We start from the raw sequence: 12,717 nt of genomic DNA on the forward strand, positions 1-12,717 counted from the left end.
CAAAGGAACTGGTCGTGGATCTGAGGAGAACCAAGGCACTGGGTAACCCTGCTTCCATCCAGGGGGTCAGTGTGGACATTGTGGAGGATTACAAGTACCTGGGGGTACATATTGACAATGAACTGGACTGGGCAAAGAACACTGATGCTCTCTACAGGAAGGGCCAGAGTCATCTCTATTTTCTGAGGCGACTGAGGTCCTTCAACATCTGCCGGACTATTCTCAGGATTTTCTATCATCCCACTGTAATGATCAGGCCCTTTGAGGTCATCTCATGTGTTCTCATCCCATGATCTTTAACCTACATGAATGTCCTTCATAGCCTAGAGTCGTAAAGATAACATGACTGGTGAGAGCCACTTCTCATAACAAAAGGCAGATGACACTCTTGTTGTTGACAGTCTTGTCTCCTCCTCTCTAGACATCACAAACACTCTGTTTGCATTTAGATACAGGCCTCAGACAACACACACTCATACAGGTTGTTTATCACATGTCCAGAACAAAGATATGGTATGCCCAGGACTTGGGAGCTGACCAATTATATTCTGTAACGTATAAATGTGAACTTTTGTCTGACAACTGTGCTCATTCGGGCTGAGATCCTGAGGGAGCTCTGACACTCTGAGACCAGCGCTGTATTACTTTATATGTGACCTCAATAAATACTTTGACTGTGAACTGAAGATTGCTTCAGACCGTTCTTGGGCTTCCAACAAAAGAACTAGGCTAACACCACCAAAATGCATGACTGAACGCCACGGGAAATCATTCCTGCCTGTGGCCATCAAATTGTACATCTCCTACCTCTTCAGGGGCACCTGTAACAAAAACAATTTCCCCTTAGGGATCAATAAAGTATTTCTGATTCTGATTCTAATGTACTCTAAGGAGGTAGGACCGCACTCAGTATTTTCAGTGGATTATGTTCAAGCATTTAAGGGATAATGACATTATGTGTCTTTCTACACATTGCTCAGCTATGCAGTGTTTGTGCAGTAAAAATAATTTGGAGACTGTGGCAGACTTTAAAGTTGTAATCCTTAAGGTTCCAGTCCTTAACCTGGTGACACCATTGGTTATTGGTGGTAACAGCAAGTGTGGTTGAATACAATGATTCTCAGCTGGTGGGGTGCGACCCAAAAGTGGGTCGCAGGCCTTTACCTGGGCAAAAAGAAAAAAAAAAATGTTAAGAAAAAAATCCTGTGCTTTTATTTTGAAGAGGATTTTTGTGCCGTCTATTTGTGTCGCACCTTGGGTCATGGGCTTGTCATTAAGAGGTGACGGTGAGTCCCAAAGTCAGGGCAGTTGAGAACCACTGGTTTAATACCTGAGCAAAATCTACCTGGGCAGCTACTTTGTCAGGAATACAAGAGACTAACTGCCATGTCTGATGAACTAAAGAGATGGCATTGAATCCCCTGATCTCAGCAAAAGAGTGAGTAGGTGAGTAAAACATTATCAAAACTGACAAGAATACCTTCCAGCAACACATTTTCAGAAATGATAAAGCTCTATTAGAAATGGATGTGAATAGTTTTTGTCTGTAAAGATATCCTGTCAGATTACATTCTTTATTTACCAGACCTTGGCAAAATCTTAATTTTAAACAACACACAAAAATTAGCATTAGAGGTATCGCAGAAGTTTGCACGAGATAGTGTTGAGAGTAAGTACTGTGGCTTTTCCTGTGCTGTGTGATCAGTTAGTGGGAGAGGGTAAATGACATGGTGATGGTTTTGACTGCCATGTGTAGAGAGTCCTCACCAGAAAGAAGGCGGCTGCGACGAGATGCTTCAGCAGCCAAAGCACAGGATATCTCAATACGTTTCTCCTGCTCCTGCAACTGCTGCTGGGAACTGACTGGAGCACCACCCTCCACTGGGCCGTCCAGGAGAGGAACCATGTTCTGCAAACTGACAGTGGGTATGTTGATAGGGGACACAAAGACAAAAAAAAAAACAAAAAACCTTTTTTTTCTTTTAGTCATAGTTAAGGATTATGCAACATTTATATGGTCTGCAAATAAGGAAATTTTGTAATTTATTTCATGAATATTTTTACCTTGTATGTGATCTTATTTGACAAGCAAGTAGTTCTATTGATAAAATAATGTTCAATTCCACTATTAAGTTAAATTTTTGGTCTAATTTTAAATCAAAAAGTTTAGCAAAATTTTTTTCATTTATATTTTGATTACTACTAATATTTCACAATCATCTACTCCCTGCATACATACCTTTGGTGAATAAATAACCATCAAGTATGTGAGAAGATGGCCAGTGGAGTAACCACTGAAACCACAGACTACATCAACTTCTGTGTGGAAAACACTGTGCCTATCAGGAAGGTACGATGTTTCCAAAACAATAAACCCTGGGTGTCCCCAGAACTGAAAGCCCTACTGAATGAGAAGAGGGTCTTTAGATCAGGGGACAAAGATGAGCCCTCCCCCCCCCATCTCTCCATAATAGCAGATCAGGTGAGATAAAGGTGAGTAAAGCCAGTGGCACTGATTACATCAGCTCCAGACTGCTCGGGGACTGTGCTGATCAGCTCTACGGGAGATGATGGAGAGGATCATACTGAACCACCTCTGTCACCTGGTGAGCAGCGAGCTGGACAACCTACATTTTGCATATCGACCAGGCACAGGGACAGTGTGGCTCAGGAGGAAGAGCAGTCGTTCACCTATCAGGAGGTCCCTGGTGAACGCCTCATGCAGTCCACATCCTTGGGCAAGATACTGAACTCCAAAACTGCCCCCGATGCTGTACCATCAGTGTGTGAATTCATATGTACGTCGCTTTGGATAAAAGCGTCTGCTAAATGACTAATTGTAATTGTAATTGTAATTGCAAAGGCTTTTATGATACAGTCATCTACCTGCTTCACAGATCCTTTTCTCACCTGGAGAATACTGGGAGCACAGCGAGCGACTACTCTCGTGCTTTCAACAAAATCTAACCATCACTGATCGGGGGAAGTTGGAAGGAGCTGGCGTAGACTGCCACCTTGCTGTGACCATCAACTCCCTCCCCAACAGACCACAGTATATGAGGCTTCGTGACTGTGTGCCCACTGTGAAAGTTTGCAGCACAGGGACTCCACAGGGAACAGTACTCTCTCCTTTCCTCTTCACCCTCGACACATCAGACTTCAGACACAACACGACAGCTGTCACATCCAGATGTTCTCCAATGATACAGCCATCGCTGGATGTGTATCACAGGGGAACGAACTGAACACAGGGACGTCATAACCAACTTTATCAATTAGTGTGGACAGAACCACCTGCACATAGACACTGGCAAGACAGTGGAGATGGTGATTGATTTCCACAGGAATGTGCCAAGGGTTACAGCAGTCAGCATCCACGGATTGGAAAAGAAATTGTGGATGTGTACTTACTTGGGTGATTACCTTAACCACAAACTGGACTGGACAAATTACACAGATGTCATGTAGAGGAAGGGCCAAAGTCATCTACACCTGCTAAGAGGACTGAGGTCCTTATGTGACATTGTCCCAAACTTTTTATGACTCTGTGAGGACATCTGCAGTTTTCCACACCGTGGTCTGCTGGGGTTGTGGAAAAGCTCTGGAACAGGAAAAGACTTAAAAAACTGGAGAGCTGGCTCTGTCCTGGACTGCCCTCTGGACAAAATTGAGGAGGTGGTTGAGAGGAGGATGTTAGTCAAGCTGACATCAATCATGGAGAACCCATCCCACCCCCTGCGTCAGACAGTGGGGGGCTTAAGCAGCTCCTTCAGTAAAAGACTGCTGCATCCAGTCTGTAAGAAAGAACACTATCGCAGGTCCTTCATCGCAACAGCTGTCAGACTGTTTAACTCTAGCATCATGTAATGTGGTACTCTTTTGATGCTGTTTTCACTCCTTTCTATGTGTCCTTTCATATATTCCTGATACTATTGCTGCTGTCTGTAACACCCTCATTTCCCCTACAGGGGATTAATAAAGTGTTATTGTACCTCTTATCTTTTCCCCAATTCTACATCATAAACCTACTGCTTTTTGGCACTACTGTTGTCCATGCTTATATTTATATGTTCACATTATCCATTCCATCTGGTGCAAGACCATTACATCAGGCAATTTTTTATTACTTTGTTGTGTGTTTTTTCAATAACGCAATAAGACAATTTATTATACATATTGCAACAGTATTCTTAGAAACTGTACATATTGTACATATACATGGACTTTGAGCTTTCCCATAAGAATATTGGCAATAGTATTTTTATGAGCAGTAGTATTTCTTAGAGCAGTCACTTTTTTTTTAAATATGCACATAATGTACATATCGCCGCTGTCCAATGAAAACCATGTATCTTCACTTCTGGCAATTTTCTGTTTTTATTAGTAATGGCTTGTGCACATTCTCTTCCATGTACTGTCAGTTCTAGGCATCTACTTGACCAATGAAAAGACATTTTATTACATTGTCAATTTAACAAGTATCTCCATTCATTGTCAAACATGTACATGTATGTCCCACTCAATGCCCCTCCCTTCTACTTCCTGTTTGATCAAAATTTGCAGCAAGTCACAGTTCGTGTTGAAGATACCTCTGTTCAGGTAAGATATAACCATGAGATAATTGTTTGACAACTGTATTCAAGTTTGTACTGGTTGACATTAATTAATGTTTGTCATGCATGGTTTACCAACGTTATTGCAAATTATTTACTACTCGTGTAAATACGTAGCTCTCGTACCTTACGAGTTAGCACAGGCTAATAAACACGGCCGATTTGTATTGTGGTTAAGTTGACACTGAATTATTCGCTTTGATTAAAGATTGAGTTTAAACTTCAGCGAACCTTTCCTATATATCAGATTATTTTCCATGTCCTTATTATCGTACTTTTAACTCACAGTTGAGTACCTTAAGTTTTATTGACTGTTTGCACTGTTACATAGATACATCTTTCTCTACAGAAGAGCTTTGTGCTTTTGGTGAGAAATATGATAGGAAGGTATGGAAAACAAGGGTTAAGTTAGACACAGGAAAGGATGCAAAGTCATGCATGTCAGCATTATATTCAATGGATTTAACGTGTTCCCTTTTATCTTTCCAAGATTCACTTGAAAGTGAACAGGCAGACTCTCCTTATGTCCCACATGAATCTGAAAATGAAGGTAGGTATTAATATCATTATGCTTACCATGTTTGTATGGAACCTTTGATACAAAAATACAACTGAATGTGCTTCACACATCTACATTTAGTTTCTTAAATCAAAAATATATAAAACTGTTTTTATTAATGCTGTATTGTGTAAGTGTCATGCCATTGGATTCTATGGGTGTCTTTGAAAACTCAGTGTTTAAGAAAACACAAAGGCAATACTTAAGTACAGCAACTTAAATCAGCTTGAGCAAGGGATGTAATCTCTAAACTAATTGTGTTCTTTATCTTTTCAAGATTCTCTTCAGAGTGACACCTTTAAGAACTGAAAAAGGTTTTGCCAAAGGACATTCAAGCCTTCAATGATGGGCTTGGCTTTAAGTGATGCCCACCACCAACTGAAATCACACACAAACATGCAGACACGCGCACACAAACACACACACAAATGTACATAGACAGTTGGGCTACAGTTTTGAGGTTATGGTTACAGTTTTGTTTATTATTGAGTGTAATTGCATTTTAACTTAATTTTGTGATGGTTTTACTGACTTTACATATTAATAGATCTGTGATTTTTTAAAAATTAAATCAGTTATTAAGCTCACACACAAGTGTACATAGACAGATTGGTTACAGTTTTGAGGTTATGGTTACAGTTTTATTTATTATTGAGTGTAATTGCATTTTAACTTAATTTGTGCTGGGTTTATTGATTTTACATATCAATAGTTGTATAATTAAATCAGTTAATAAGTTAAAAAGTATTGATAATTATCACTGTCTTTCTTCACGACAATCTATGTAAGCCCACTTAAAGTAGTAAATGGTTTAGTGATGACTGTGTAAAGACAGATTTTTCATTTATGGCACTAAATGTGTATTTACAGCATTTTATGTATATTTTGTAAGTTACTTTCTGAAAACCTGTTTTTTCACTCTCCTGAAAAAAGTACTTTTTGGACATACGTGCTTTTCATCGGACAGCAACAATATGCTTACTTGATTTTTTTAATCTCTTTTTGTTTCTTTATCTTGGCCCTTCTGTGCCACTGTTTTTGTTTTTTGGTCTGTTTTTCATTTTTTTAATACTTGCAGGCTGTAACGACTTCATTTCCCCAGTGTGGGATAAATAAAGCCTTATCTTGTCTTATTTGACATTTATGTTTTTTTTGTTTGTTTGTTTTAAGATTATTTATGTTTGTAATAATTCAAAACTTTCAAGTAGTCATGCCAATTAATACATATGATCAAACCAAATGATTAATTTTCAGACTTCAAAAACTAGTACAGGGAAAAAGAATTACATCACTTTCAACACTGTACACACGCAGTATAGTCTAGAGGTGGAATGGTTTAAAATTCAACCAATAAAGGTATAGGTTTTTAGTGTTTTGAAATGTGTGAGCAGCATAGAAAACTGACTAGTGAAGCTATGTCTGAGTCAAAACCCACTTTGATTTGGCAATAAGGGTTTTGATCCGCTCCAGTTTCTTCTGCTTCTCCTTCTGTTCCTCGGGGCTCAGAGGAGTGTTATCCTCCACATCCATGTAGCGTTCTGGGATCAGAACTTTGTCAGGAGCCATCAGCTACAACAAACACGAAGCACATAAATAAACATGGATCCACATACATGTAGCCTATTTGCAAACTTCATAGTATCTAACCAGTGAGCCAGGAAGACTTCTTGCAGGATCTTTCCGGTATATGCCTTGTGTGCAGAGGTGGAATTTACTTTTGATACTATAACAAAGTCAAATTTTTGTGCACTTGTACTTTTTTGTAATATTTGTCATTATATTACTTTTTGTGAACTTTTTTTCACAAAGTTTAACCAAAAAAAAAGAAAAAGAAAAAAAAATCAAGTGTTGTACTGTTAAATAATAAAAAAAGTAACATGAAAACACCCTGATAAACTGTGTGACAATGAAACAGAAGGAGCAAAATCAGCAGCTGCAACAGAGAAGCTGGTGTTGTGTCTCTGGCTGCACAACAGCAGAGCTCCAGAGAGCTCCATGTCCAGAGAAGTGACTCAGCTGATACTGTCCCAGATGTTCCACATGTTTACATGCACAGGCAAAATGCCAGGGGTGTGTGAAGGGTGCGGTCACAACCGTGCCAGAGCTTAAAGTAAGTGGAGAGCTAAAAAATACATGAAAATCCTGTGAAATTAAGGATTATGTCATTATTTATTTTTAGAAATTCATATTAGTTAATAATAGCATTTCTGGTTAGAGTTATGATGCTATGGCATAGTTAAAAAAGGTTGCATGTATGCTTCCAAATCACTGATTTAATGCACCACACGGTGACCCAAGTGACCAAGTACGGAGGACCTGTAACCTTCAGTCAGTTGTGTGTCATGAGGTAATACCTCTGAATATTACCTGTCCCCCACACCTGTTCCCCATCCCCTCATTATTATATGTGCCAGGCCACTTCCACTCCTTTTGCATGTATGTCCATGTATGTATTTTGTATGCTGTTTGTAAACTTGCTGGATTCTACACCAACATGTTTGAGAGCTATTAATTTGAGTCCTCACCTGTTTACTGAGCTGTGGCACCTGTGTATAGACAGCCAAAATACATGATGCGCTTTGTGAGAAAATGCCTCAGAGCCGTGACCAGAATGACTGAAAGAGAGAATAAGGGAAAGATACATCAACTGAATGATCTCACCTCTTTGCTGATGTCCAGGTCATAGTGCTCTGCTTCAACCTGTAAACGTCTCAAGCGGGCAATTTCCTCCCAAGGTGACTCCTGCCCCTGGCCTCGAACTGCTGTCTCCAAGTCTTTGATGTCAATCTCGTGAGCTGTCAGGCGCCTACGAATCTGTCCACACACACACACACACACACACACACACACACACACGCATGCACAGATATGCACACAAAAACAGATACATCACATATCTAATCATCCACAAGCTCAAGGATGAATAACCTGTTCAAAGAAATTGGCGGCAATTGCTCCTTTTCCTACCACCAATTTAGACTGCCCAACCCCCAATGCTTGTCACTGCTAACTTTGCTGTTGTCCTGCTGCTTCTGTGCGTCACCAGTTTAGCTTGTGAGTTAATACATGTGAGAGGTTCACACCAGGGGTGTAACATACTACACATATATTGGTATATATGTATATATGATGTTTATTTGAACAATATGTAGATGAGATCTAAGAAAAATGTAAGGCTAAACTGTCTCTAAATAAAAGCTGTTGGACTAAAAAATTGAAAAGAAAGAAAATCTTAAAATCTCTCTTCCCTACTCTGCGTGTACTTTTAAGAAGTTTCCAAACTTTCACACATCATTTTCTTGTCTATTATCAAGTTCAAAATTTTAATAGGGCCAGAGTTTTGCATTAGATCATGAGGTAAATATAACCCTGGTGCATTTTCAGTCAAGTTTGATTGGATTCAAGTGGATTGGATATTCAAAAACCATCATGCATTACCCACCAGGATGTACTAATGCAAAGATGTATACCATAGATGTATACAGTGTGGACCTTTTTGAACAATATTAACCTGACCTTTGTCCTTAACTCATAGCATAAATAGCCTGAAATGTAAGTAGATGTTAGTGAGGCTAATGTTATTTCTTAAGCAATTGTTATTATGGAAATTGTACATACATGTCAAGTTTTCCAACAAGTAACAAAATGAATGTTTCATGAACAGTAACTCTACCTTGTGTAAAGTGTTAAATGTGCACAAAGCTAACCAAAGCTTCCCAGTTCTCCACAATAGTCATCTGAAAGTACCTGATAGGTAGCATAAACACAGGGGTACATTTGACAAGGTTGATCATACCACTTTGTAGGTGGCTGGAGACTGGCCACCTGAGAGATTTAGACTCCGTCTCTTGTCCCTGATAGAGCTGCTCTGATTACGGCGGATTCGTTCATTCTGCTCCTCCACACTCATCTTTGACTTCACCTCTGAAGTAAACACAGCGCTCTTTGGACGTTCCTGTGGCAAATATGTGACGTAGAATACAGGCAAGATTTCAATCCAACTGCTACAGGAAATTAGTGGAGTCTTTGACACAGGTGACCATACAATACTACTAGATAGACAGAAAACTCAGTTGGACTCTGAGACGAAGAGGTTCAAGTCCTATCTCAAGGACAGATTTTGTCTCACTTGGCAGCATGCATGTTTTATGCTGTATTTCTTGTGTTTTAATGCATTATGTAAAGCCCCTTGAATTGCCATTGTTTACAGAATACAGCACAATGTTGGTGAATGGAGTTGCTTTTTTGTGGCTCTGGATCTTTTCTTGAGGTAACAATTATGTTCAGTGCTACTATGTGGTGCTCAAATGTATTGTTAAACCATAAATGTAAAATCAAATTATTTTGTAATACTCAAGACTAATCCTAATTCTCCTCTCCCTGCTGTTCTGTCTGCTCTGCTTCAGGCCCTGTCTCCTGTCCTTTCATCTCGTTTACCCTGCTCTGCTGCATCAGACCCCAGCTCATCCAAGCAACTGTCCACATTCTGCTCAGGACCTGTTCTTCTCTTATTCCAATCCCTTAATTTTCTCATCTGTCTCTCAGTGTGTGTGTCTGCACTTGGATTCACCAGTTAGCCCCTTAAACATTAGGTACCTTCACATTTCACACACACGGAAGCAAATAGCTGTATGTATGTGAAATGCTGTAAAGTATATGAGCAAACAAGAGTTAACTCTTGACAAGAGGTACTTATCAAAGTTCTTAGACCACAAATGTGAGAATCGGGCCATCTATGGGACAGCTATGGTCCTCGCTCTATGAAAGGGTTCCTGTGTACACTGGTTAAAGGTCTGTGGGTGGTTTAATTTCCACACAGTTTTTTTTGTTTGAAGACTTGGGGCTGCACATCTGCGTATGGTGTGTTTTACATAAACATTTAGATATTATTATTTTTTTGTTATTTACATGCAGGTTGACATACCCTGGAGATTCCATTAGGCAGTCTGTCATTATACCGGGAAACTCCAGCACAGCTGCTGTGTGATTCATCAGTGGGGGACTTTGTTCGAGGAGGAACAATGCCAACTAGCAAGGAAGACAATACATAAATTCAAAGTCATGGGAAAGAAGAGGAAGCTGAATTCTCAAAGCTATAAGACAATATATGGATATCATGTCCGTCTCACTTGATTTAATGATACATTCACATCTCAAAACACTGAATTCTGGACTGGATTATGTGTTTTCTTTCATCTGTAATTTACAACTGCCAATAGAAGGAATGCCATTAGTGTAATCCCATACTCCATGAGGTTCTATGTGCCAAACCAAGAGTAAATTGCTGGATTATGATCATCAGCTGACAGAAAGGATCGTAAGTGTCATAAAACGAAAATTTTGATTGTTGTACCTTTATTCATGGTGGATTGTTTGTCCTGCACCTGGTCCGGCACATCACAGATATTGATCTGTTCTCCATGCTTGGGCTGAAAGATTGAAAAATGTCATGTAATCAACGTTAAACCAGATGGTGAAAAATTCCAGTACACATCCAAAGCTACTGATTAAGCAGAACTAGATTACATTACTAGACATGGGGGCATCATGTTACTGTACAACACCTGGTATACCTGTAATGACAGAAGCAATACATTGCATGCAGACATAGTATCTGTATTGCATTATTGCAGACATACACTGATCACACTAGCATGTTTAACAGTGTCCAAAATGGACTCTCATTTCATCTCATTTCTCCTGCCATATAAATGGCATCACAAAAGAGATACAACATGGTTTGTAGCCAGTGATGAGATAGGAGTTTATGGTACAAATATGTTCCCCTGAATTAACTGTGTTCATTCACTGTCCAGTTAGAGACTGAAGGTGAAAGTGGTCACTACAAAGCTTCCAGTACCACCTAATTTGTGAGAATTTGTGAATGACTTTGACTGAGCTGTTTCCTTTTGTGACCACATATGAACTAGCATGACAATATCACTGCCAATATACAATACAAATAGGCACATAGAGAGTTTGACAAATGATCTGTGGCTGTAGAGATCTCCATCCCAGGTGCCGGAACTCTAGTGCCAATTGCTGCTCAGCATTGGCAAAGAGGGCCTTTGTACCAAAGCACATGCAATGTTTTGTTGTACATCGTTTGAATCATTTGAAAAAAAAAAAAAATGCAGCTAACTTTATTTTTGAAAGATGACAATGGACAACACTTAGGACTAGATGAAGGGAATGACAGGGGTGGAAACACCCAAATACCTTTCTGATGTGAGAACCTTCACCATCAAGGTAACCATCATCGATACCCAAGCTTCGTAGCCAGGCGGTGCTGTCAAGGGGCAGGGGGTTGATGGAGGAAGGGAAGGTGGAGGAAGGCTCCAAGGGGTAATATGACTTGGGGAGGGGAGGCCTTGGGGGAACACTTTCCTAGACCACCGTAAGGGCCGTAGGGAGGGAGCAAAGAAGGAAAGGATAGGAGGAAGAGAGAGTGCTGTACATCAGAAGTGACAATAAGCCAGGCAGAAGAGCTGAAATGACTCACGGGAATGATTCTGTAGAATGTGGTCTTCAAACTATGTTAAGGAGTTAGATGTGAAAATACCCTGGTGGCCAATGAAATACCAAGCTAATGTTGGTATGTAACATATTAACAGCACTGCTAAGAAAGTGATTGGGTGCATCTTTGGAGGTGGAATTTAAGGGGAAATGTTTTTAAACAGATATCTGCACATGAATGCAGAATCTGTAAATAACTGGTCTTTGCCTGTAGAGGTTAAATTGTTGTCAGGCAATTGCGATGATATTACAATATTGTTGAAAGGGTAATGCTTCTCATTGATATTTAAGAGAGAACTTGTACTGCAGTACTTAGTCCAACACGTAACAATTTCACTTGTATTATGCTAAGGTACCCTCTTAAACCAAACCAAAATCAAATAATCAATTTCTATGGTCAACATCTGAATGTATGTTTTTTTCATCTTTCATATTATGGGTGTTTTTGTTTTTTCATAAAAGACTGACATCAATGAGATTACCACTGTATTTACAATTTTACAAATAGAACAGATGCAATTCAGAATTGTCAGAAACAACTATAGAGTGGTGGATATCCTTTTCTTTAAAGATGTGTCTGCATGAACACTTGATTATTACTGGGTGAATCTGACTGTGTTACAGCACAGATCACTGGGGTAAAGCCAAGTCCTCCTTGATTGTTAGAGTAAGTAAGGGCATAGCACCTTCACCAACATGACATGATGACAGAGATGCTAGGTGGCAATGGTCATTAGTTTCAGAGCTAGCACTTCTAAAACAAGGGACTGAAGGTGTATTAAGATCTGGACTGTAGAATAATGATAAAACATCTGTCTGATAAGAGTTCTGGAGACGCAGGATCTGGGATTTGGGAATAGAAAAGCGTCTGTTGGAGGACAGGTATCTGAAGACATCATTGGAGAAATGATATGGGTAGGAGTCTGGATACACATCTTTCCTGATACCAATCTTGACTTCTTGGTTGCAAAGATTTGAGGTTAACTGACTAAGTTCCTGAAGGTCATTGTTGGTTGGGACTGTATCTGA

At 39.7% G+C, this 12,717-nt stretch overlaps 1 protein-coding gene across 6 annotated transcripts in view; it reads right to left on the reverse strand.

Moving 5' to 3' along the window:
• The window catches only part of plekha6 (pleckstrin homology domain containing, family A member 6), a 289,330-nt gene that overhangs the window by 12,013 nt on the left and 264,600 nt on the right, over positions 1 to 12,717 (reverse strand). For 5 of the 6 annotated variants that reach the window (XM_076749470.1, XM_076749461.1, XM_076749494.1 and 2 more), the window contains 7 exons: positions 11,392 to 11,559; positions 10,526 to 10,601; positions 10,097 to 10,200; positions 8,969 to 9,127; positions 7,834 to 7,986; positions 6,608 to 6,741; positions 1,768 to 1,916 (listed from right to left, as the gene is read on the reverse strand). In XM_076749470.1, coding sequence (XP_076605585.1) covers positions 1,768 to 1,916; positions 6,608 to 6,741; positions 7,834 to 7,986; positions 8,969 to 9,127; positions 10,097 to 10,200; positions 10,526 to 10,601; positions 11,392 to 11,559 — 943 coding nt within the window. Of the gene's footprint in view, positions 1 to 1,767; positions 1,917 to 4,358; positions 6,742 to 7,833; positions 7,987 to 8,968; positions 9,128 to 10,096; positions 10,201 to 10,525; positions 10,602 to 11,391; positions 11,560 to 12,717 lie in introns of those variants that run through there. The other variant, XM_076749477.1, reaches the window with a different exon arrangement.

This window comes from Chaetodon auriga, chromosome 2 (assembly GCF_051107435.1).
Source record: "Chaetodon auriga isolate fChaAug3 chromosome 2, fChaAug3.hap1, whole genome shotgun sequence".
Classification (NCBI taxonomy): Eukaryota; Metazoa; Chordata; class Actinopteri; order Chaetodontiformes; family Chaetodontidae; genus Chaetodon; species Chaetodon auriga.